The sequence below is a fragment of the Lissotriton helveticus genome, chromosome 8 (genome assembly GCF_964261635.1).
Source record: "Lissotriton helveticus chromosome 8, aLisHel1.1, whole genome shotgun sequence".
Taxonomy (NCBI): Eukaryota; Metazoa; Chordata; class Amphibia; order Caudata; family Salamandridae; genus Lissotriton; species Lissotriton helveticus.
In genome coordinates this window covers 1,175,376,515-1,175,404,007 of record NC_136069.1, presented here as the reverse complement: position 1 = coordinate 1,175,404,007, position 27,493 = coordinate 1,175,376,515, and the positions used below count along the sequence as shown (strand labels likewise).

Below are 27,493 nucleotides of genomic sequence, written 5' to 3'. Positions count from 1 at the left end.
GGCAATGGTAAGGAAAGCGCACTGCCACTGCTGGGCGAGGGCGCGATGCCCTCCAGGGGGGAGTGCCTAGCGCAACATGTGTCACAAAGTGTGAAAGAGATGATTTGGGCTGACAAATATGTTAATATTTTTTCATTACTGATAGATAACAGGGAATGGGAATATGCAAAATCACAGAAGGATATGATGTTGCCTAGTGAATGGAGAACAAAATTGTACAAATTTAGGGTGGAAGAAACCATTATCAATTGGGTGAGGGCCTTTGCGGTGTACAGTGCAGTAATTGGTGAACGTTTTCCAGGAATGCAATCAGTTATGAGCTGCTATCAGAGTAGAATCACAATGTACCATGAGAATCATGCGGGGGATGTTTGGAAAGAATATGATATAGCCTTCAGAAAGTCGAGGGAGTTCGATACATCTTTGGCATGGGACAAGGTGGATTCTATTTCTTGGCATTCGCAATTTGAGAAGGGTCAGGGCGCAAGCACTAGCACTGCCTGGAACAAAAGTTATTCTCCCAGGCCACAACAGCCATTCCAGCAGCCCTTTCGATCAGTGCAGGGTGGGGAGACAGGCCAAAAAACAAGAGGCAATGGAGGTACGAAAGGGGTATGCTGGGACTTCAACAGACGGACATGCAACAGGGCACCGGGCACTTGTAAGTTCAGGCACGCGTGCAACCTATGCGGCCACCCTTCCCACCCAGAGGCGACATGCCGGAATAAAGGCAATGGGTCTGGTAATAGGGGAAGGAAGAAACCTGAATAGTAAGATCCATCCCATTATAGCACATTCACCCATTCTGTTGTCGGCTATGATCCCCTGGCTTAATAGGTACCCTAACCACACTTCTGCGAGACTGTTGCAAGAGGGTTTCACCCATGGTTTCCGAATTCCAGCTGGGGGTTATGTCGGGACACCACAGTGCAGAAATCAGCTTTCAGTTCTTTCCAATCCCACGCTGGTGGCGACAAAAATAGGAAAGGAGTTGCGTTTAGGTAGGGTAGCGGGACCTTTTCATGTCATTCCTACTCAGAATTTTGTATGCTCTCCTTTGGGGGTGGTACCAAAGAAGGAGAAGGGAGAGTATAGGCTCATCCACAACTTGTCTGCACCTAAGGGCCTATCCTTGAATGATGCTATTGATGAATCAGTTTGCAGCGTTAAATATGCGTCCTTCGATCAGGCAGCGGACATGCTGAGGGGCTTGGGCGCGGGAACACTGATGGCCAAATCAGATATTGAGTCAGCCTTTAGACTGCTCCCTGTTCACCCGGAGGACCAGCACCTCTTAGGTTTCTCTTTTGAAGGGAAGTACTACATGGATAAGTGTATGCCCATGGGCTGTTCCATTTCATGTGCATATTTCGAACAGTTCAGCTCTTTTTTGGAATGGGCCCTAAGGCAATGTACGGATCACCAGTGGGTCATGCACTACCTGGACGATTTTCTTTTTCTGGGTCCGGCGGGTTCACGGGAGTGTGCGTCAGCATTGCAGGAATTTTGCGTGCTCATGCGCTCTTTCGGGGTCCCGCTGGCGCAGGGGAAAACAGTCGGGCCAGTAACATGCCTGGAATTTTTAGGAATTGAACTGGATTCAGTGGAGGGCTGTTTTAGACTACCAATGGAGAAGATACAAAGATTCAAGAATACCCTAGGACTATGCATACAAGCTAAGAAAGTGACTCTACAAATGTTGCAGCAGACAGTGGGTCAGTTAAACTTTGCATTGCCAGTAATACCCATGGCACGCCCTTTTTCACGCTCGATTGCACAGGCCATGAGGGGTCTTTGGGAGAAACATCACCGGACACGGCTATCCGCTGGGGTTCACCAGGATATGCGGATATGGATCGCATTCCTGGAGGACTTCAATGGCAGAGTGCTGTGGGGTGCACCCACGCTGTCCTCGGAGGACCTGGGTTTGTGGACCGATGTGGCAGGCAGTGTAGGGTTTGGTGCAATCCTTGGTAGGAAATGGGTGGCACAGAAGTGGCCCGCCTGGTGGGAGGAGAGCGGGCTGACGGTGAACATTGGTTTCCTCGAGCTCTTCCCAATCTGGGTGGCATTGAAAGTGTGGCCTGAGGATTTGGCCAACCGATCTGTAATCTTCTGGTCAGATAATATGACAGTGGTGGAATGCATCAACCAACAAGCTGCAAGGTGTCCATTCATACTACGCCTGATGAAGGAGATTGTGCTGTGTTGCATGACATTGAATATACTTTTCAGGGCGAAACATGTCCCGGGGGTGTTAAACAATGCAGCTGATGCCCTTTCTCGCTTTAAGATGCAGGTTTTCAGGAATCACTTGCCGGAGGCAGAGGCAACCCCGGCCCATTTCCCGTCGACTCTCTGGCAGATTGGTGCCCCCAACTACATGACCTCGTGGCAGCCAGCCTAGCACCCAAGACAAGGACAGCTTACGAAGGGGCGTTCAGGTCTTACTGTCACTTTCTGGGCCAGGGCTGGGAGAGTGGGTGGACTCTGGAAGCTAGCTTCAATAGGTACATGAGCGCCTTACACAAAGAAGGGCGCACGGCGGCGACAGCCAGTAGGCACAAGGCGGCAATCTCCTTTTTCGCACGTGCAAAAGGGGTGAGGGATCCTACAAACAGCTTCCTAGCTCAGAAGGCATTGAAGGGATGGCGGCGCATGCAAGAACCTTCCACAGATTCTAGGAAACCAATAGGTTTTGAACACTTGTCGGCAGTTCTCCTCGCTCTGCCTGACACATGTAGCTCTGCGTCCGAGGTGGGCCTCTTTAAAGCGGCATTTTCTTTAGCTTATGGAGCTTTCAGGGTAGGCGAACTGGTGGCGGCCAACAAATGTGATAGGGTAGGCGGCCTTCAGCTGCATGATGTCAGCATAAGGAGTGACACAATGTGGATTATAATCGGGAAATCAAAAACTGATCAGGAAGCTAGGGGCCAAAAGCTTGGTGTTACACCGGGCGCGGAACAATCTCTGCTGCCCGGTGACACACGTGGAGGAACTGATAAGACAGCGGGCCCAAGAGTGTAGGGGGCCACTGCTGATGCATAGGGATGGGACACCGTTGACCAGATTTCAGTTCCAGAGGGTACTAGCCATGAGTATGGCCAGGGCTGGTTATAACCACAAAGAGTTTGGGACGCACTCCTTCCGGATAGGGGCAGCCACAGAAGCAACGGCCAGGGGTTTGAACACAACTAGTGTGCAAAGGATTGGGAGATGGTCCTCGAATGCATATAAACGTTATGTGCGGTTGCACATGTTGTGAGAGCTGTTGCCATTTGGAGTTTTCTAACACCTGCTGTTTTCTGGTTATTTACAGTTTCTCGGGCCTGCAATGCAGGACGGAAACTACCCATGGATCATCAACATCACGGAAGTACCAGGAGGACAAACAGAAGACAGTGGTAGTTTGGGTAGTGGGACATTCGTATGTCAAGCGTGCTAATCCTATTTTTCTTGCAGGATCAGGTAGACAGAGGGTGGAGAGCGGGGGGTGCACGGTCTCCTTCCATGGCAGGGGGGGCTTCGCCTCAGTCAGTTCAGGGACTATATGTCGGACTTATTAGGAAGACATACTGCACCTCCTTCGGCGGTGATCCTTCATCTGGGAGGGAATGATCTGACAGGTCTGGGTAGAAGGGTCCTCCTGGAAGAGATTATATCAGCAGCAGGGTGGCTGGCGAAGCGGTTACCGGGGAGCGTGATTGTATGGTCACAGCTGATACCGAGAATGCAATGGAGAGGAGGGGACTCAGTCAGCGCGTTGAATAACTCTGTAAAGAGGGTCAACAACAAGCTGGACAAGTTATTTAGAACTCCGGTCTTACAGACCATACCGCACGGTTGCATCTGGGGAGAGCACTTCTACCTACGGGACGGGGTCCATTTAACAGAGGCGGGGAATGCCCTTTTTATAAGGAATATCTTGGCATGGGTTGAAGTCTTTGCAGGGAGATTATGACCTTTCTACAGGATTGTTTGGGGGGGGCCAGATAGTCGGTCAACTACACTGGCCTGTGGCGGTAAGGTCATAATCGGTGAGCAGCATTTTAAGGTCCTTAGGGGGGGGCGGGCCCATTCACGAAAGGGGCCGCCCGTCGGGAGGGGCCATTGGTCTCTCCCAGAACTTCAGGGGCAGGATATGATATCCATTACTTAGAAGGGTGCGGGGGAGGGAGTCTACGCTTTCCTCAGGCTGGTAGCCACCCCTCACAGACACTATGACGTCATCAAGGTGCGCGAGTGTCAGGGCCCTCCTGTTATGGTTAAATGGAGTTCAGGGAGCGCACGTGGGTGAAACGTGCCCTGGGTTGCGCATGCGCATCTCGAACGTGTGAGCGTAGCTGTAAAAGGATCTGACACCGGTTAGCGACCTTGCCGTACGACTTAAATTATTAGAATGCATTTTAATTTTCAGGATGTTAGATTCGGTTAGGAAACACGCTGTACTAGATATTTGTTAAGGTTAGCCCATCATACCATGTCAAAAATGGATGTTAATCTAATGTTCTGAAATGTGCATTTAATAATTGTCTAAATGTTTATTTTATTAAAAATTTTAATTTTGTTTTTATATTTTAATAAATACGGCCGGGGGGGCCCTGACCCCCTGACTTCCAAAGACCCATGTGTTGAATGGTTGAATTAAGTAATGCCGTCAGTGTGTTAAGGAGGGGGGTGGCCAGTAGTCCCAGACCATGAGAAAAGGGGGGGCCAATCGGCCCCCACGCAGGCATGGCGGGGCCCGGCCCCTCTCATATCCCGGTTCCTTCGTGGTGGCTTGCCCCCCGCCCTCGCCCCGGAAGTAGTTGTGCACTTCCAGGGCGAGGGGGCGGGGCCGCGACGGCGAAGGGGTTAAGAGCCTGGGGAGCGCGGGAAGCGGCCTCTTTGTGCCCGCGCTCCCAGGCTCGCTCCTCGCCCCACCGTGGGGCTGTGTAATTTTCCCCACCCTCCATCCCCTTGATTAGCGGAACTTGGGTACAGCCAATGGTAGGTATACTGTCTAGCGATGTGCAGGATCATAGGAATAACATGCTTGCTTCATTAGGCCTTTTTTTCCCGTTTACAGGTGGAATGTACATATGGAGATGTTTTGTGCTTTGCTGTGGTTTTTAACTAATTTTCTCCTTAGGCCTTTTTTCCCCGTTTACAGGAAAATGTACATATGTATATGTTTTGTGCTTTGCTGTGGTTTTTAACTAATTTTCTCCTTAGGCCTTTTTTCCCTCTTAGTATAGCAATGTCGTATTTATTATGTGGGTCTGGCGGTAAGGTCATAATCGGTGAGCAGCATTTTAAGGTCCTTGGGGGGGGCGGGCCCATTCACGAAAGGGGCCGCCCGCCGGGAGGCCCCATTGGTCTCTCCCAGAACTTCAGGGGCAGGATATGATATCCATTACTTAGAAGGGTGCGGGGGAGGGAGTCTACGCTTTCCTCAGGCTGGTAGCCACCCCTCACAGACACTATGACGTCATCAAGGTGCGCGAGTGTCAGGGCCCTCCTGTTATGGTTAAATGGAGTTCAGGGAGCGCACGTGGGTGAAACGTGCCCTGGGTTGCGCATGCGCCTCTCGAACGTGAGAGCGTAGCTGTAAAAGGATCTGACACCGGTTAGTGACCTTGCCGTACGACTTAAATTATTAGAATGCATTTTAATTTTCAGGATGTTAGATTCGGTTAGGAAACACGCTGTACTAGATATTTGTTAAGGTTAGCCCATCATACCATGTCAAAAATGGATGTTAATCTAATGTTCTGAAATGTGCATTTAATAATTGTCTAAATGTTTATTTTATTAAAATTTTAATTTTGTTTTTATATTTTAATAAATACGGCCAGGGGGGGCCCTGACCCCCTGACTTCCAAAGACCCATGTGTTGAAGGGTTGAATTAAGTAATGCCGTCAGTGTGTTAAGGAGCGGAGTGGCCGGTAGTCCCAAACCATGATATTAATAGGTCTCTAAAAGCTGCATGCAGGACGGACTGTCGATTTTAGACACAGACATGATGCAAACGTTTTAAATTGAAAAACGTTAATAAAAAGTTGTTTAGCAAAATAATGCACCAAGTTCGTTGGCTGTTTATGTAAGGGCTGCATTGGTGTTGAGAGGCATAAAGGACCATGAGGACCAGTGATTCATCTGTAAAAAACAGAAGTACCAGGGTTTTCGTCAGGAGGCAGCTTGCACCAGCCCATTTCTCCTTTTAGCGCCGCCTAAAACAGAGCCTACTACTAGCCAGGAAGTGGGAAGAGGGTGTGGCGTAATGGCCAGAGCTGCTGACCTCGTTGCTGGGGGGCCAGGTTCGAGTCAACAGCATCGGCTCAACATCCTGTGATTGAGGGCAAATCACTTAATCTCCCCGTGCCTACCAAAAATGAGTGTATCCTGGTGCTGATGAAACTATAGCGTCGGTGTTGATGATTAAGTGCCGGTGCTGAGCACCAGAAACCACCAGCACAAACTAAGCACTGATGAGCTTAAAGAAAATGTAATTACGTGCTACCAAAAATCGTGACAAACGTTTCATATAGGCTTGTCTCTCCTGCTAGGAAATGTAGCAGATAAGCAAACTAGCTTCCGGATAGTGAAACGGCTAAAGATATGAATCCATTTCCAGAGTTTTCAGCATGATCACCCCTCCTTGTCAGCCTCGCTGTGACATCAATTATTGTTTGGCTTTTATCAGTTGCAACGGGTGGAGTAACACTCATGGACTGACAAAAACAAAACCAGTCACTGCTCGTCTTTTTTCCATTAAATATCAGAGTAATGTAACTGTTACAACTTTTAAATAACTGTAACAGGATATACATGGAGATACAAATACTATTTTTGTAAATTATGTGTTACATTTTAACACTACACTGCCCCTTGGGTTATTTACCTTGTTGCCAATAGACAATGCAAATGTATACATGTGAAAACGAGTTCATAACAAGCACTGGCAAAGACAATAGAATTGAAACACACTTGAATGCTGACGCAAAAGCAATCAAAAACAAATGCTTGATTGTTAAAGTGCAATTCATTTACAAATATCACTGCTGTGTGTAATGATGAAATAAAGGATTAAGGGCCAGATGTACGACCATGTCTTTTAGCGACTCGCAAATTGCGCTAAATGCCATGTACAACACTATCTGAGACAGTGTTAGCGATTCCTAATGGGGTCGCAAATTGCATGTCTCATGCATATTAATGAGGCACTCGCAGTTTGCGACCCCATTAGGAAAGGCTGGCCCTCCCTGGTATGGTGGCCTCCTGGGCTCAGCAGACTTCCATGTCTGAGACTGCTGAGACTGCTTTCAAATAACACAGTTTTTTTTAATGCATCCCGTTTTCCTTAAAGGAAATTGGGATGCATTTAAAAAAAGAAAAATGAAACGTTTGATTTAATTTTTTAAGGGCAGGTAGTGGTCCCTGGGACCGCTGCCTGCCCCTAAAAAATATTTTCCCTGCATTCGCCTTACCATTTGCGAGTGCTTTACCACCCTCATGAAGAGGGCGGTACATTGCGAGAGTTTTGAAACCACAATTGCAATCACAAAACATTCTTACCTAGGCCTCTGACTCGCTATTAGGAAGGGGCGCCCTTCGAACGCCCCTTCCTAATAGCGACTCGCAATTCCTATTTAGCAACTCGCAAAAAAATTGGGACTCGCTAAATAGGGATTGTACATGGCCCTATTAGATTTTGCATGGGCAAAGGGGTCGCAAACCCATTTGTGCATGCAAAATAGGGTTGCACATCTGTCCATAAGTGTGTGAAGAAAGTGTACTTCTCATGCATTCAAATGGATGGAACAATATTGCCATGCAGCGGATAGTAAGACGAGGTAAAAATATTCCTATGAGATGCTCCAAGGTGTGATTGACATTGTATCAAGTCAATGACTGAAGGTTTCTGAGGCAAAGATGCCAACAGCTGAAGAAAGCTGCACCAAAGCCTGTTAGAGAATGTGTAGAATACAATATATTCCCCAAGAATGGTGCAAGTCCCATAACAGAACTTTTACTAATCCCTTAAGCATCTTTTAACACAGTACCATGCCCTTTGCCTGGTGATTAGGGGTAGTCTATATGCCTGGTGTTGGTGGAATGTTTGAGATGAGATAGTGTGTGTCAAATGTTCTGTCTGATGTGCTCTTTTGGGTGTTGTGTCTTAGTGGCATGTGCTGTTGGAAACATATTAGCCTATTCTATAGGATGTCTATATTGTCTTTGATGTATGTGGGATGTTCTGTTTATTATGTTCTGGTGAGTGTGCATGTGTGAGAGAGAAAGAGTAATTTCAAGATGGCACGTATTTATGAGCTATGTTAATTAATGTATCTACATTGCTCAAACCTAGCTAGAAGGGGTTACACAGCATGGTTCATGTAAATGGTAAACACCCCATGCATATAAGTGTATGGGTGGCCAGATTGTGTCAGACAGATGTAAGAAGGCATATGTGGTATATAAATAAATAAATAAATAAGGTGATGTTTGGTGTGTAAGAATGGTATAATGTTGAAGGCATTATCCATGTTGTCACTACGTGTTTCACTTGAGTAGTTGGACAGGTTGGTGTGATCCTCTGTGAAGAGGAGGCTACTTCAGTGTAAGGTATATGCTGTGAATTTGGTGTATATTGTCCTGCGGTATTATGCATCTGAGTGAGGTAATATGTTTAGGAGTGCGCTGTAGTAGTGGATTGCTTTGTACAATGACGATAATGGTGGAGGTGTGTCACTGGGCTTCGATGTGTGTGGTTTGCTGCTCTATGGTGGTCTGTGTTCAGGGAGGTAGGTGTAGTATTTTTTCTGTAATTGAATCTTGAATAGCATCTGCCACATGATTTTCCTCTTCATTCTTCAGGTGGACAAACTTAGGCTGCTGTTTTACACAGGGGATGGTCTTTCTTGGTTGGTAGTGTCAACAGACCATACCTGGGCCACAAATGTGCGGCTGAAAGTCCTAGGGGATGAGGGTTTTCTTACAGAGCAGCCGTGGACGAGGGGAGTGCCCCATTCCCAATCAACACATTCCATGTGGCTATTGTATAGATCCATGGTTCTCTCTGAAACTATTTCAAGACGGGGTTCAGGTATTGTGGTCTTTCATATACCTTGCATCAGCTGAGGTAGTGTTTTCAAACAATTATTGGAACTTGAATAACGTTCCTTACCATGGATTGTCTGCACATTATGAAACAATTGTACTGACAGAGCAAAAGCCCATAATGCATAGCTTACAGTATAGTGTGTTAGAGATGTTCGGAAAGATTGTGAGTAATGAAAGGGAATATTACACATCTGTAAAGTCACCAGGTTGTTCCAATTACCTGATTATTTACTAGAGAACATGTACTAATGACCCACTGAGATTCAGTGAGTGGAATAAATCTACTAGTTAGCACTTCAGGGACTTCTAAATAGACACGTATGAGGAAATAATATGCTATTGTGCTTTTGTTTTTCATACAATAGTAACCATTTATTATCCTTGATACTTGTATAATGGCATTGTTACTTATTCAGGGATGGTATTGGATTGTGTTCAGTTGGGGCATGATGGTGAGATGTTGGTAGGTGTGGTGTAATATGGACATTAGGCTAGGTTAGGGGGTGGACTGGATAGTCGTGTGTGCTACATGGTCTTGTAGTATTTTGCGATATGGCATTCACTGTTCTATGATGTTGAGGAGATTCATGAAACCAGGCGCGATATGTCACTTGTGATATTGATATAGTTTTAAATGCTGAAGTATAGCATGTTGCTAGGCACAGTGGACTGCTGTGGGGTTGGGTGTAATGAACGGTGTGGTAAGGCGTTATGTGGTGGAATAGCTGTTAGGCTGGATAGAGTGGAATGTTGGACTTATATGTGTGGAGTTCTATGGTGATGGATTATGCCTGTTACATAGGCGAGAATGTTGTGGATGTGTTTGATTTGGATTGATATGGTATGGTTTAGTGAGATCGGCTGATTGTTGATGCAGTGGAAGAAAGTGGCTAGCTGTGGTGTTGTCTGTGGTGGAGCACAGTTATGAGGTGGCTGTTTTATGCTCTTGGGCAAGGGTTTGTGGTGTCAGGTGGAAATATATTTAGTGTAGATTGTGGCGAAGTTAGTAATGTGGTTAGTTGCCTTTTGTGAAGTGGCTGGTTTCCCCTACGGTGATCTTCGATATTGTAGCATTCGGTGTGTTGTTGGAGTTGTCATCTGTATGTTTTTTCATAGGAGAATGAGAAAGAGAGTGAGGGGAGAGCGTGAGAGTGTGTGTGAAATCTGGGGGGCATGGTTGTGTGTATGTATGTTATGAGTATGTATAAGCTTGCATTTGGATAGCTTTGCCTGGAGGATCTTGCCTTTTTGCGTGATGCACTGGAATATAAACCTGACTCACTGTATGACTGGCAGAAGGGTGAAGTCATCCCAGGGACTGCAGCATTCTGAGCCATTTGATGTCTACCTCTAAGGTGTAATGTGAGGCCCAGGAAAAGTGTGGTAGTTAGTGAAGCTGTGATTGGATTAAAGTGATTCAAACATGTTGCCTCTAAGAATAGGCTAGGTTTGATAAGGTGCACTACCTTGTGTGGAGCTGGATGGCGCAGGTTATGGTCACGTTGTTGGTATGCTGTTCTAGGGTGAGGGTGTAGCCCACGGATGATAGTGTGGTATGGTAGGATGTGGTGTGGTGTGGCAAATTACTCATTGATTTTGATTGAATTCTTATACAGAGTGCCTATGAAATTGGGTTACTGATTGGGGGGGGGTGTAACCCCACTTAAGCAGCAACTACAATCCTTGTCAGGGTGAGGCACATGCAAACCCAACATTAATCTGTGCTAAACCCTCTGGTATCTTGGCACAGAACAGCCAGGCTCAACTTAGAGGCAATATGTAAAGTGTTTATGGAGCACTTCAAGCAGTAATAAAATGAAAACAAAACACAAGAAAAATCCTACACCAATTCCGTAAAATACAGCAAAACTTAATTACTAAATCAAGGCAAAAATGAAAAAAATCGATCAGTAGAAATGGAGGGATGGAATTTTAAAGATTTAAGTGAAAATAGCATTAAAAAGCCAAAACCGCCACTCGTGGCTAGTTGGTCATACGAGACCTGGAGAAAGTCACAAGTTCATGTAGCCCACAATGGAGCACGGGGCAGATACAAGGATCAGATTAGTCCCACTGAAAAGCTACATTGTCAGTTCAGCTCAAAGAGTCCAGTTCGCGGTGGAGGGCCCCCCAAGAAGCAGGGAAGCGTTGCGGGCAGTCGTTGATGTAGCGTGAAGAGCAGGCATGGCATCAGGGAAGGTTGTCGCTGTAGCACAAAGATCCAGTTGACAGTGCGAACGGTCGGGTCCGAGCTTTGCCGTGGCTCTCTCTGCAAGTGATTGATGTTATCGTGCAAAATGTAGGGTTGACGAAACTTCGCGTTGGCGGGCAGTGCACACGGCAAGGTTTTCCTGCCAACGGGCCCATTTACAGTTGTGAAGAGCCCAAAAACTTCAATTTACCTCCACCGAGGCCACATCAACAGTTGTCAGTCAAAGTGTGGACTAGATATGGGTGCTGGATCAGTTGGTTGGGAGCCTGTTATGTCTCCGTGGCTCTGAACAAAAGGCCAGCAGACTAGCCCTTGGAGTCACTCTGAGAGTCCTGGGTTCAGGTGCAGGTCCAATCCCTCTCACTCAGGCAGGCGGGTAGGAGTCCAACAAGACAGTAGTCCAGCAGGGCAGCAATCCTGCAGAGTGGCAGTCCTTTCAGCGGCACAGCAGTACTTCCTGGCAGAGTCGTCACAGGTCCAGAAGTGTATTGAAGAGTTGGTGTCTGAGGTCCAATGTTTTTACTTGGTGGCTCCTTTGAAGTGGAAGAAACTTCTACAAGTGTCCCTTTGAAGTGCACGTTTCCCGTCCCCTCTGCCCTGGCTCCAGACTAACTAAAGGGGGCATGTAGCCCTTAGGGTGGAGGCAGGAAACAGCTTATTCAAGTGTAAGTAGGGTTGTTCCCAGCTCCGCCGTCCCATCCTGCCCGTTATTGCCCATCCCGGCACACCTAAGCCCTGTATTGTGTGTGGCTGTCTAGGAGGAATACACAAAAACAAAGTGCCAACAACACCCAGCCATGTGACACAGTGACAGGCTGCAGGCACTAACTGGCTGAGGCAGGGAAATGCTAACTTCTTTCTAAAAGTAGCCTTTTCAAAATTATAATTTAAAATCCTACTATACCATAAGAGAGGATATTTCATTACAATCCCAAATACACCAAACATGAGCAGGTTACCTGATCCCATTTGGAAGATATCACTTAATAAAAGTCACAAGGTAACGCCAATATTTTCCTATAGGAGAGGTAGGCCTTGCAGTAGTGAAAAACAAATGTAAGACTTTTTCACTACTAGGACATATAAAACTAAAAAGTACATGTCCAACATTTTGAATACATAACACCCTGCCATCTGGCTGTCTAGGGTCTACCCTAGGGGTGACATATGTATCAGGGGTTAGGCCTGCAAAAGGTTTATTTTGCCATGTCAAAATGGCAGCTTTAAACCTGCACATGTAGGCTGCAATGGCATTCCTGAGACATGTTTACAGGGCTGCCTAACTGAGTGACACAATCAGTGCTGCAGGCCCACTAGTAGCATTTAATTTTCAGGCCCTGTGCTCAGGTAGTGCCAATTTACTACGGACTTACTAGTAAATTAAAAAGGTAATCCTTTTTTTTGTGTGCCCGTACCTGGAACGCCTGAGAACCGCCATGACTCTGCCCCCTGTAGCGGTTTTTGCCAACAACCCCAGACGACAACTCCTTTGCTGTTGTCCCCCCGCCGCCGCTCCTGTCATCAGCGGCCGCAGAGCGGGGGACTACAATTCCCTTGGGGCTTCGCGGCAGGAGCCGCCACCGCCATCTCCCGCCCCCAGGAGGGGCTACAAAGGCCCGCGCTGTTGGTGGAGCGGTGTAATCCTTTTTTTTTTGTGCCCGTACCTGGAATGCCTGAGAACCGCCACGACTCTGCCCCCTGTAGCGATTTTTGACAACAACCCCAGGCGACAACTCCTTTGCTGTTGTCCCCCCGCCGCCGCTCCTGTCATCAGCGGCCGCAGAGCGGGGGACTACAATTCCCTTGGGGCTTCACGGCAGGAGCCGCCACCGCCATCTCCCGCCCCCAGGAGGCGCTACAAAGGCCCGCGCTGTTGGTGGAGCGGTGTAATCCTTTTTTTTGTGTGCCCGTACCTGGAACGCCTGAGAACCGCCACGACTCTGCCCCCTGTAGCGGTTTTTGCCAACAACCCCGGACGACAACTCCTTTGCTGTAGTCCCCCCGCCGCCGCTCCTGTCATCAGCGGCCGCAGAGCGGGGGACTACAATTCCCTTGGGGCTTCGCTGCAGGAGCCACCATCGTCATCTCCCGCCCCCAGGAGGCGCTACAAAGGCCCGCGCTGTTGGTGGAGCAGTGTAATCCTTTTTTTTTGTGTGCCCGTACCTGGAACACCTGAGAACCGCCACAACTCTGCCCCCTGTAGCGGGTTTTGCCAACAACCCCGGATGACAACTCCTTTGCTGTAGTCCCCCCGCCGCCGCTCCTGTCATCAGCGGCCGCAGAGCGGGGGGCTACAATACCCAGGAGCCGCCACCGCCATCTCCCGCCCCCAGGAGGCGCTACAAAGGCCCGTGCTGCCCGTGTCGCGGGACGCCGGGCGAAGCCCGGGCAAAGGGCCGGCCGTTTTGTGGCCGTTTGGAGGCCAAAGGAGGCCGGGCTGGGCCACCCTGCTAGGCCCTTGACTGCACTAAAGGCCACCACGGGACTACTCTGCAGCATATAGTAAGAACTTCATATTTGTGAACATTGGGACTTACTGCTTATTTGCATTCTATTAGCCACTAAAATGTCCACTTCAAAAGCTAAAAAACAAGCCAAGCCCACCTCACATTCCTTAACAGCAATCGACCGTATGCTCCAAAAGACTATTGGAGCAGTGGCGATTGCTATTGAGCATACTGAGAGACGCCTCTCCTTACCTGCGGGGTTACTGCCCCCTTTCCTTCCTATTAATATATCTGGGACAACCAACAACACTCAGGATTCGTATTTACTTCCGTCGTTTATATCCCTCCCAGGCATGCCGTCTGCAACAAATGTACATCATAGTCAACCCCATATGGACGTTACTACTAAGGAACCATCTTTCCTGCCTATTATCGCAGCTTCTCCCCCTCTGGTCAATGATAATTGTGCATCCCTGGGGATAATCAGTGAGGACAGGTATTTTCTAGAACGAGCGGATGGACGAGATAATGTAGGTGACAATAGTATCCCCCCTCAATTGCGGGATCATGATATCTTGCTCGAATCCACAAAAGATTCACTGCAAAGGGAAACACCATTAGAAATCTCCTCGGAGGAGACTTCCTTGGTGGATCCTCAAATATCTAGATCCCCATCCACAACTCAAAAAAGTCAGGGCACACATAGAAAGAGGAAACACAGGGTGGATATCTTTCAAGGTAGAAGTGCTAAGACCAGGAAAAGAACGTATACCATAGCAGCAAATGGCAAAAGCTTAGGGAAAGATCGCACATCAAATGCGACAAATGGGCTGAATAATGAATTACTACAATTCCCCCTAATTAAAGAATTGGTTGGGAATTTTGAGCAACTAATTAAATCACTAATATTACCCATGGTACACAGATTAAAAATAATTACAGATAAGCCAGGAGACCTGGAAACCACAACACAAACCAATGTAGAACTGACCAGGGAACTCACAAAACAGGCCAACAAAACCTCAGTATGTAAGAAAGTAACCATACCACCCCCCACCCCCAGGAAAACAACCACAAGATCGAGACAAAAATAACCAAAGGACAAACAAATCCTCATAGTACTTCCGAAAATAAAAATACCACTCAACAATCACAGTTCAAGGTGGTCACCAATAATCTGCCATCTTCATTTCAAACTCAATCGGGCCCAAAAAATACTGGGGCTAAAAGCACGAGGGCTGTTCCTGCTAATAGGTTACCTAATAGCAGAAATAGTAATAGGACAGAGGGTATTCCGCTTAATAATAAGGAAACTTCCATACCCAGAAATAGCAACTTAAGTTCCCAATCGGGGGCAGAAAACAGAATTCGCCCAAACGTCCCAATTATTCTTCCCCCTGAATCAGCTCCCTACGTTGCTGTGCTGACGGGGGTTTCTGAACTGTTGCCAGGCCAATATGAGGACTATAGGAGCCTTAAAAATAAGGCCATCTATTGGTTAAAAACAAATAGACCCCTCCCACCAAACATTAATGGAGAGATACTATACGTGAGAAGGACAAAATGGTTGGGTGTGAGACCGAAGGATATTAGTGGAGACGTAATAATAATTAACTTCAAAGATTACAGGGTTATGAACTGCCTAAATGACTGGTACCAGGAAATTGGAAATCTGGGCATACAGATTCGGCAATTAAATTATTTTTTTCCCAGGTCGCTGATATTACCCCAACATCAAGCTAAACTCCAATATGAGGGACAGCAAGAGGCTTATTATTACCCACTTCCAGTAGAAAACAGATACCACGCTCTTTCAGGACTAGATGGTTTAGACTGACGCACCCAGGGTGGCCCCCGTGAGGCAAATTCTCTGCCTCAAACACCCTTGACAGGTCAACAATCAATAGTTGCTATCCAACTTACTAGTAATATGAGGGATACTAATGACGTCTCTCCTCAAAGAAGTAGTACTGAACTTATGTCAGTGCCCCTAAGTGATCCACCATCTCCATCCATTACTGAAAATCCTGGTACCATAATCACCTGGAATGTAGCGGGTCTTGCTGCAAAAATTAATGATACCAGTTGGCAATCGATAATAATGACCCATTCTATTATTGCCCTCCAGGAAACATGGGCAATTGAAGAATCCCATTTATTGGGATATAAAACTATTTTAACCCCAGCTGTACCTAGCAGTAGAGGAAGACACAAGGGAGGTTTGTCCCTGTATTTATCAATTACCACTGGCCCAACCGTTCTTAAAAGCTTTACAGATAGTAGTTATTATCAAATCCTAATCTCAACTTGGGGCTCTCAAAAAAACTTGGTTATAGTAAACTTCTACAACAATATCCCCATAACACAAGTAGAGAATGTCATTAAAAAATTCTCAGCTACCCTTAGTAACATCGAAGAAAGCTTATCAGGAGATATGGCCCTCATCTGGGTAGGAGATTTAAATGCTCCCTATGTCCGAGGAGTCTACAGGGTGTGTGTGGTCTGGAGGATGAAAATCAAAGGGTGCTGAACCATTTCTCTCATACTAAATTAGGGGACCTGTTGAATAATATACTGGGAGATTACTCCTTAGCTTTCATTAATGAAGTTTGTACAACTCCGAAAATATTTAGTCCCACTTTCAATGGCAGAGGGGCAAAATCAATTATTGATTTTACACTCCTTTCTTCCCGTTATGCTGCCTTGGTTACTAACTGGGAGACTGTCCTCACTGGTGTGAGTGACCATTACCCTATCTCGGTAACTTTTAACTTTGATCTGGATAAGCCACCTCAAAATAACTCCTCAAAGTACGATTTGAATCCAATCCTTGGGCAACAAAATGGGTTTTGCATTAAATGGGAGAAGGTAATCCCAGAAAATGTTATAAAAAGTTTGATTACTAGCTCCAAACAGGAAATTAATACTTGTTTGTCACCAGAAGATCCAACTTCTGTGCTTGAATCTTTTAATAAAATCTGTTCATGCATTAAACAGCTCCTGGTGAGAACCCCTCGTAATGTGGTTAAGGGCTCCCCTGGGTGGGTTGATGCAAATTGTACTAGGGCACTTTCTGCTCTTAAAAAAGCCCTGCATTCTACTCCATCAACCAGACTACAGATTCAATCTGCAAGGCGCAGGTATCGTACTGCCTTGGCTAACAGAAAGAAAGAGCTGAAATCCCAAACTTGGTCTGCTCTCCATGCAGCGTCTGAGCTAAAGGATAATGTTGCCTTCTGGAAGGCTGTAAATGCACCGTTCTATCGAGATTGTCAGGGCCCTCGGATTGATAATGCTATATCGGCACAGGAATGGGTGAATCATTTCCAGGCCCTCTATAGCATTTCAGCCCCCCAAGAAGACTCCACTCACTCAAGAACTGCATCAGAAAAAACATGTACTCCCTTTCTATTAGACATACAATTTGAGATTGAGGAGGTCTATAAAGCACTAAGGGAAAGTCCTGCGGCTAAAGCCCCTGGACCAGATTGTGTTCCCATTGATGTTTTTAGAAATCTCCCGGATCTCTGGGCGCCAATACTTACTACAGTACTAAATTGCTCAAATAAAATTGGCTTTATTAGGACCTGGCAGGAGGCAGTCCTGGTTCCCGTATATAAAAAGGGGGACAGGAATGATCCTGTCTGCTATCGGCCCATCTCGCTTTTAGATGGCCTCATGAAGATAGCGGGCAAGATCATTCTTGCCCATATACAGGATTGGTTAGAGGAGCATGATGTTTTATCCTCCCTACAATACGGGTTCAGGAGAGGGAGAGGGACAATAGAGCAAGGCTTAAATCTTTCTCTAAAACTTCTAAATATATTCATGCCCCAAAAAATAATTTATATGTAACATTCGTAGACCTTAGTTCTGTGTTCGATTGCGTAAGGCATGATACTTTGTGGCAAACTCTAATAGACATTGGGCTGGATAATAGGATACTTACCTTTATTAGAGAACTTTACTCCGGGGCTGGTGCACGCGTAAGATATGGCAGAAGAGGGGAACGCTCAGACTTTTTTCCTATTCATAGAGGAGTAAGGCAGGGGTGCATTCTCGCTCCCCTGCTTTTTAATTTATATATTAACGATGTGGGTTCCTTTCTCACAGAACAATATTATGATTACCCAGTAGTAAAAGGAAAACCCATCCCAATTCTCCTCTATGCCGACGATGCGGCTATTCTCTCACAGACAAGGATGGGACTCCAAAAGGCAGTACAGACTTTTTCACATTATATGAGGGGTAGGGGGCTACATGTAAATGTTTCTAAGACATTTACCATGTCATGTGGACCGAATAAATGTAGAGCACCTTGTCCGATTACTTTGGATGATAGACGTGTGGAGCTAGCTGATATATTTTGCTACCTGGGAGTGCACTTTGATAGACAGGGTACATGGAAGCCCGCGGTAAATGCGAGGGCTTTAGCTTTTAATAGAGCAACGGGTGCACTCTCAAATTTTGCTAAAAAGCTAGGGTCCAGGCCAGCAAGGGAGCTTCTGCAAATATTCAAAGCCAAATGTGTCTCAACTGGTACCTACAGGGCGGGTTTATGGGGATCACAGCCTGTGGAGGCCATTCAACGTATCGAGAACAGGTTCCTACGATACTTACTGGCCGTCCCAATGAGCACATCTACATACGTGCTGCATGCTGAAGTTGCCCTCCACTACATCTCGGACATCATAAAACTGGCACTGATTCTACTCTGGCACAATGTCTGGACTAATCCTGCCACAGCATTTAATAGAATTATTATAGAGGACTGCTTGGCCTGTGATGGGGCTACAAATATTAAATGGTTCACCTACATCAAACATTTTGTATGTGAAATAGGCCATCCTGAATACTTTTCAAACCCAACTACTATGGAGCTCGTTTCACGATCTGTCTTAAAAGAATCTCTATTAGAACATCTGGAAATGGAAAGATGGAATGAAGAAAGGACCAAGATAACTGTCATAAGCCACGATGACGTCACATTGCACAGGGACATTCAGTTGTATCTCGTATTAGATCAACCTTTCTATTACCGTAGGCTTTTAACATGTTTCCGTTTGGAAACTTTTTATAGATTAGTAACTCTGCCTCGATGTAATGATTGGTCGAGAGAAAAAAGAATTTGTCCCTGTGATGAGCTGTCATTTCAATCGAATATTCACTGTACCCTTTTCTGCACCCTCTATAGTCATCCGAGGCGGCAAATTCTGAGACCTCTTCTCTTATCTTGGGGTCTAAGAAAATCAAGAGAACCATATAACAAGTTAAGGACATTGGATGATCATTATACTATAAGTACTGTAACCCTGTACCTGAGAGCAATACTTAGACTGAGAAGGTCCATTATAATTGATTAGCCCGAGCTTGTACCAATGTATTAGTTTTAACCTTTTAAATAGTTTGAATGTACTCTCTGTATTCTTAAATGTTTTTAATAACTCTCAATTGCACAGTATAATTAGTGTTTTAATTATGAGTGTAAATGATACGATTTTTAAATTGTGATTTTATTGTGTATGCTTTTATGAATTTGTTTACACAATTCGAATAAAGCTTTTGAAATTTGAAATTAGTAAATTAAATATGCAACTGGGTATAAGTCAATTCTACCATGTTTTGATGAGAAAGCACAAGCACTTTAGTACCGATTAGCAATGGTAAAGTGTACTGAGGCCTAAAAGTCAACAAAAACAGTTTCAGAAAACAGGAGGGTGAAGGTAAAAGTTTCGGAATGGCCCTGCAGATAGGGCCAGGTCCAACAGTGACATTTAACCCAACAGTAACAAGGTGCTTAACAACAGTGAAAACTAAGAATGACTCAACCAATAATTGTTTGGATCAAGTAACATAAAAATAAAAGAAGCAATATGAACTGAATAAGAAGGCTCCAATTGGCTTTATGGAGGCAACATGAGACTTAAATGACTTAAATGCAATTGAAGTTTGTTCCATGAATGTGGACCTAAAAGTGGAATGGGCGTCCTCCCACTGGAATTTATTGAATCTGTGTAATCTTGAGTAAGAGTGGCTATAGCCCAAAAGCTAGCCAGGCCTCTCCCTTCCATAAAAACGTATTTCATCAAACAGAGTGCCATGAAACAAATTCTCAGTTTTATAGGTAGCCAATTCGGGTTCAGAGAAATGACTTAATTTGCTTAAATGAGCAACTCTATGAAATACAAAATGTTGATTTTTTGTAATTTACTGATGGTGGTTTCTGGAAGCCTCAGGTAGAGGTTGTTGTGGTTTAGGGTGTGGTATTGCGCTGTACTTTGTTAAATAATGATGCCGAGTGATGTGGGGTGATACAATAATATGGAGTGGGTTTCTATAATGGGAAATTATGCTATCTGCTGTTAGGAAGTGCAGTGTAGTTTGATTCTGGTGTGTAGTGTGATGTAATGTTCCATGGTGAAGAGGAATGAGTTATAGTGTTTGATAGTTTCTGTAACAAGTGTAATGGTGTGGTGTGGTATGGTGTTACATTTGTACAATAGGCATAATATATAGTATGATGTTGTGTTGGCTGATGTGTTCTAGGGTTGTATGGTGTTATGTAGTGTTGATCTCAGTGTCTATAGCTGGAGTGGAGTGCAGATGCCACTGGGTGATAATGAGGGGAAGTACTGATGTATGCATGTGTAATGTGGGTGTCAGATTCTTAAGGTATGGTGCAGGTGCAACACAGGTTTTAATTGTGCAGACGCAATGCTTTTGCCAAAGGCTTTAGTGAGAGAATCAGTGTTAGTGGGTGCATGGCTCAGGTGTAGTGTGTGGGTGTCAGTTGGAAAAGTGCAGACAGTATTAGTTACAGCAGGTCCATTTTAACTAGGCCAATGGAATTATGTGATTGTGGGCTGTGGCGTTTTTTGCATAGTTATGAATCTGACAGTTGCCACATAATCTATCATCTGGTGCATAATCTGTAGATTTTAACAAAAAAATGTTTTCTCGCTTAAACGGATCAAAAGTTACTAAAAACATTGCAGCATATGTTCATGCGCAGCTGAAGGCCTATCACAAAGATCAACAGGTCATCTTTAAGTTGCTTATTTCTGTATTTGGTGTTAAACTGGTACTAATGAGGTGAAATATTTGACCAGACAGTATTACCATGTGTAAAAAAAAATCAAGAAATACTACAAATATATGTGCCTTGTTATGCCGCATACATATGCCTTTTGTTGCCGCATAATTTAGTCAACCCTGCTGCAAAATTTAGTGCTACCCTGACAAAAACTCCAGTGGCCCTAATTTCAACTGAGCTGCTCTGCAGATCAAATAAAACAAATACAAAAATCCGATTTATACAATTTCGCCCACCGCTATCCACGATAGCATAGAAAATATGTAAAATAAGATGCTCTGTATTTTTGACAAAAATTAGTGTATTTGATATATTTGAAGTCAAAATCAATCTCAAGGCCTCAATAATTCCTTCTGGAGTATTTTCATCAGCAGCATATTTAGGAGAATAAAAGAGGCACGTCTTTTAGTCACAAACTGTGGGTGCAAAAATTCTAGTGACCAGTCATGCATTTCGGGTAGGTTTGCAAGCATATGGATTCTTAAGGGTGCAGATTCAAATATTAATTGGCTATACATGTTTTTATTGCACCTTTCCTCTCATATCAGCAGGTTACTTTATTTTTAATTTTTTTTATTTTTATAAAGAATACAATCACAAACACTTTTACAGTGTTAGCCAAGAATGGATAATAATAGTTTATACATTGTTGTATATATAGCAAGCCTCTATATTTTTTTTTTTTTTTTTTGAGAGCGCAAAAGATGTAAGAGGGAAAGGACAGAAAAAAATAGTGGTGAAACAGAAGAAGATTAGGACAGGCACGAAGAGAGATACCGTCTCTGTACATTACATTGGCATCAGCTATACATACTCCATTACATCTGACCAACTTCTTTTCGCACGCCACATTCGCAGCATTAACATTATTTATCCACAATAGATATTTTTTTGTTGGAGGCAACAGTCACATGCTTGTTTCCACACCACGCAGCTTTGATATCTGACCCACAGGCCCCAGGCACGTCCACGTCAGGTAGCTGCAGAGTGTATTTTACACTTCCGGGTACTAATTCTTATTCCAGGCACGAGCCAGGAGCCTTGCTCGCTGCGCTGGTGGGTGCCGTGTTTTCAGCCTTCTGCTCTCGTATTCTGGGGCTGTTGTTACCTGTGCCTACAAACATTTCTGGCAAAAGCCCATGTACTTAAAAAGGCCGGCCCTTCTTTATCAAACTCCGATCCATAGAAACAAATATAGTATTTGCCTTGTGTTTCTGCGATTAACACTTACGTAAAATAAATATGTATAGCTATTTGAAGCCAGAGATCTAGCTTTGTAATCTAATTGAGGAGCACCATTCATTGCAGATAATTGCGCGTGAACACTGCCCAAGGTAGGCATCACTCTCACGTGTGAATATTTCAGGTGTAGGTGATTTATTAAAAAAGAGAATTGAAGAAAAAGCTGCACGGTCTTGTCTTAATAAAGGCGGTTACCAGAAGAAAAAGCGCGCAGAATGTTACTAAGGGTTAGGAGTGACGGGCTGGCAGAAGTTAATCCTTATGGTTTGATTCTAATTGTGAGCTTTTGGGTGGAAACAAAAGAAAAATAGTGGAGGCTTTATTCTTTAGAAAACTGAAGGTTATACGAGGAGACTTTATTCCACACAGATGTGCACTATAGGATGGACTGTGGCAGGCACCAAAATATAAGTGGACAGGTTTTTTGGAATGGGTAGGAAAGAAATGTGGCCCACGTTTGTAAACCAAGTAAGTGGACTTTTAAGACATGCTGCCTGGGTGGAGTGGGAAACTGCGATTATTTTAGCCAATAAGGCAAGAAAAGTGTGCTGTAAAATTAATTATTTGGCAGCTATATAAAAAAAAGCTTTTATGGCTCAGAATCCACTGTAATTAATGTCCTTAGAAGAAATAGGCTCGTGCGCCATCCTGATCGGGTGGTGCAATATCAGAAATGTAATAGAACATTTTCCAGGATTCATTTTAGCCACCTTTCCAGCCCTCTATATTTCAAATACTACATTGATGCTTGTTTAACACTTATCCAGCTTATTATTTTGTAGTGTTTAAATGCGGAACTCACCATTTAGACAGAATATGCTTTATTGTACAAATATGGCTCTCTGACTTGAAGAAAGAGTAAACTCTGATCTCCATATTTATTCTCTTTAGCTCATTTGCTCTTCTTATTTCGATATGAATGGAGCCCTTCAATTAAATTGGCATCCTGCAAGCTCTCTGCCATCAGTGGAATTTAGGAGGGCCCAAAAAAAGCACATTGGGCAGAGGCCCTAGCAGGCCTCCCTGTAGCTATGGCCCTAGGCAAGCCTTACCTGCTGGCAACAATGTCTGAGGGAGTGTCTCTGGCAGGGTGTACCCATTCTTCCTGGCAACAATGAGGTGGAAGGCAGCGCAGAACTCCAACAGGTTAAGAGCGCCATCCCGGTCGACATCACTAAGCTCCCTGAAAAACACAAAAAGTAACGAGATCTTAGAGGGATGCGCATGAAGGAACAATTTCAGATAAGTGGGATATGGAGGTTTTGGTAGGAACTCCCATTTTAGCGGTGGCCCCTACTGATCCGTGGAGCCTTTAACACACTTTAAAGACTAACTGTAAGTCCTTTTGTTTAAATATGTGCATTATAAATCCAAGACAGTGGAGAAGCATTTGTCAGACAGCATGGACACGATCAGCACTGGTGACCAGACGTGTCTGTATTCATTTTTTTCTTTGCAGCCCAATTTTTAAGGACCCTCTCTTTCCTGTGTTCTATCAGTCACTTGTTTCTCTCTATCCATCAGCAATTACTTTGTTTTTCTTCTTGATGTTCGTTTATAATATCTAATTTTGCTGTTTTCATGTTGCCTACTTTATGATTGCCTTATTGTAAAATTCAGTTTTTCTATTTGGTCTTGTATGCATTATTTGCTTTTTCCTCTCTTCAAGGCACTGGTGTGTGTTGCCATTTTTTCCGTCTGTATTGCAAGGCATTGGTATATTTGGTTCCCTACTAGCACCTCTCTATTGTCTGCAAGTATCCCGGAAGACAGCATTGTGACAACTGAGGACACTCACAATTATCATCCTTCCTTCAGAAAGAAGGAAAAGGTAAGGGAAGTGTGGTCTACTATTGACACCCAGTTACCCACAAGCTCTCCCACACATTATCTATACACTACACAGGACCGGCTGTTTACCACTTCTTTGGTGTATTCAGATGGATCACCAGAGAAGACAGGTGTGGACAAGGGGCAGGGTCTGTGAGGCTGCACTCGGTGGGGTACATCTGCTGTGTTTATCATTGGAGAGGCTTGGTCTGAGAGTCGGTTGGAGATCCCAGTACAAGTATACTGGGCTTGATGCAAAACCTTGAAAATAAGGGGCCATTTTATGAAAGGAGCACTCATCACTGAAGTGTGGCAAAAGCCCCCACCAACGCATTTGTGCTATGCCTTGGAATAGAAATTGAACGTCAAGTCATCAGTGAAGCCCCATTTCTGTCTGTGCTGATAAGTGCCTGGCACACCATGACAGAGTGGATGTCTCCCAGGTCATCTGATGAGGATCACAACCTAAGGGTAAACTATTTTAACTATTTTGAGGAGATCTTGGGTTTGCAAGTTAGCTACCTGTTACTAATTGGTTGGCAAAGGTATGCACCCTGTCCAAGCAGAAGCCACACTCCTAGTCAGAATAAGCTAGATACACACTAAAAGATAACCTGTGCTCATCCTCTGCTAAATTAGCACAGAGCAGCCAGGCTCATCTAAAGAGGCAATGTGTAAAGTATTTGTGCAACACACACAGTAACACAATAAATACACCACAGAAAGACTCAAACTGGTTTTTAAAAATAGATTATTATATTATAAACAAAACAAAACCAAGATGACAAAAATTAAATGTATAAAAGTTGAGGGATTGAATTTTAGAAGAATAAATGCAGTAAAGTGCTTGAAAACAAGTAGTCCTCAAAAGGTTACTTTAGGTCGGACTGGACCGTGGCAAAGTCAAAGTTCCAGCCAACCTCAGAGAAGCTCCGGCTGGCTACAGGACTCATGCAGGGCCTGGTAAACAAAGTAACTTTCCTGGTCGCAAACAGCAAAATGCATCAGTCTCCACGCACTGAAGGCTATGCGTCAGTTCTGAAGCAGGGTGCCAGAGTTGTGAGGGGCCAGAGATGTGAGGTATTGAGCAATGCAACGGATTCTGCTCCACAGTCGTGGGTATGCATCAATCCCACCGAATTTCAATGGAGGTGATACGCTGTCTGATGCGTTGATCTCAAGAGGCTGATTTTACTCCTGCAACCGGATCAATGCTCCAGTTCTGCTACGCATGGACAGGAGGTGTGTCAAAACCTGTGTTGCAAGTATCGGGCCACTTCCAGTGACCCAGGTAAGGAGCAGGGGTAGAGATTTTGATTTCTCTGAGTCTCAAGCAACAGGAGACAAGCCAACAAGCACTTGAAGATAACTTGAAGAAAAGGCAGAGTCCAGCTTTCCTTCAGCTGAGTCAGAGAGCAGAATGCAGTAGAGCAACATAATAGAAAAGAAGGCTTTCCAAGTCTGCAGCCCAAAGAAGATTCCCTTTAAACAGCAGAGCAGTCCTGCAGACAGAAGTTCAGTTCAATATCCAGAAGTGTCTGATTTTAGGGGGGCAGAGACCCAGTACTTATATCCAAAAGTGCCTTTGGTGTGGGGGTGGTGACTTCGAAGCAGCTCTCTGAAGTGCACGGGTTCCTCTTTCAGTCCTGTCTGCCAGGTTATCCATGGGGGTAGCTCAGTCCTTTGTGTGGAGACAGGACACTACCTATTCAAGTGAAGTGTTAGCGTCTCTCTTCCATCCTGCCCAGGCAAAGCCATCAGAAGGCAGGATGTATGTAGATGGATACTCAGACACACCTATCCTTCCTGTGTTGCAGCTGTCTAGAGGGAATGCACAAAGTGTAGCTGTCACAGACCCCAGACTTGTATTCGAGACAGGCTGTCAGACATAAAGAGCAGTAAGTGCAGAGAAATGTCCACTTTCGAAAAGGGGCATTTCTAAAATAGTAATGCTAGATCTAACTTCACCAGTAGACAGCTTACATCATTACCATTCCAAAGATATGAAACAGGAATTACGGCTTAAAAGTGTATCGAGGAATTCCCAATGCTAACCTATCAGAGGAGGGCTGTTTGTCACTACCAGGACATGCAAAACATAAAAGTACATGTTCTACCGTTTGCCTACATAGCACCCTGCCCTTTGGGCTACCTAAGACCTACCTTAGGGGTGACTTATAAGTAATAAAAAGGGGAGTTTAAGGCTTCGCAAGTAGTTTTAAATGCCAAGCCGAAGTGGCAGTAAACTGCACACACAGGCCCTGTATTGGTAGGCCTGAGACAGGTTTGAAAGGCTACTTCTGTGGGTGGTACAATCAGTACTGCAGCCCACTAGTAACATTTACCTTATAGGCCCTTGGTATATGGTATACCACCTTACAAGGGACTTACATGTAAATTAAATAGGTCAATCAAGTATACACCAATAACACATATTTAGGGAAGAAACACATGCACTTTAGCACTGATTAGCTGTGGTAAAGTCCTCAGAGTCCTAAGGCAAACAGAAAAAATCATCAAAATGTGGAGGCAAAAAGTTTGCGGGAGGGCCACCCTAGGCATGACAAGTCCAACACTACCTATAATCAGGAAGTTACCATGTTCACTGGCACAGACGTGGACGATGCGCAACCACTTAAAGAAATGCCCTACAGTGGGACATTATTCCTGTCGCACAATGGTGTAAACTTTATCTTAAGTAAGGTATGCTTTAAGGAAAGTCAACCGAAGGTGACCATTTAATTTGTTTAATATATGTGAAATGTGACATGAATACCCTGCATCATGGAAGTCAAAAGAGAATAAAATATGTTATAAATAAATTGCAAGATGATGGGGTTTAAACCAGTTAAGGCATCTATACAAAAGGCCTGGGGGAGAAAAGGAAAGTAGAGTCAGGAAGAGTTAGGGCTAGCCAGAAATCCACAAGGCGAAATGGATTTTTGTCAATCTCCTGAATTTCAGAAAGTCAAAATGTATGTGTAGAGAAAGAGGTATGGTGCTCCAAAGGGATGAGCCTTGCATATGAAAGATCATTCCTTCAAATTTCTTGTAACTAGTCAGTGTGATGGATAGCAAGTTAAGACTGAAAACATTATACATCTGATGGTAAAATAACGGACAAACAACATTTACAGGCAATTTGGAATGTAGCATGCGATCACATACGTTGCCAAAACCTCTTGTGCAATAATTACTTTCAAAACATCTATTACAATACGTAAGTTTCCCACAGCATCTTTTACCAGATTATCATTGCATTCTATTACATAAAGTAACAATTTAGCTTAATAATAAGTATTTGTAATTTGGCAAAACAGTCTCAAAAAGTAACATTTTTGCCTTTCACTTAAGCTGGAAAATATTTTGAGCCTAATTTGAAACATATGACTATTTTGGAATGGTAAATGGACATTTACGGATACAAAGATAAAACAAAATATATGGGGAGACAGAGAAAAGGGAAAAGTACATATAAAACATATGATAAAAGAGACTTGGGGTTACATACAATTATTATATGATTATATAAATAAAACAAAAACAAAAGTATATATATAAAA

At 44.4% G+C, this 27,493-nt stretch overlaps 1 protein-coding gene across 4 annotated transcripts in view; it reads right to left on the bottom strand.

Annotated features, from left to right (window-relative positions):
- REPS2 (RALBP1 associated Eps domain containing 2) overlaps positions 1 to 27,493 on the bottom strand; it is a 1,083,293-nt gene that overhangs the window by 443,359 nt on the left and 612,441 nt on the right. For all 4 annotated transcript variants that reach the window (XM_078658107.1, XM_078658103.1, XM_078658105.1 and 1 more), the window contains one exon: positions 23,153 to 23,283. In XM_078658107.1, coding sequence (XP_078514233.1) covers positions 23,153 to 23,283 — 131 coding nt within the window. The remainder of the gene's footprint in view (positions 1 to 23,152; positions 23,284 to 27,493) is intronic.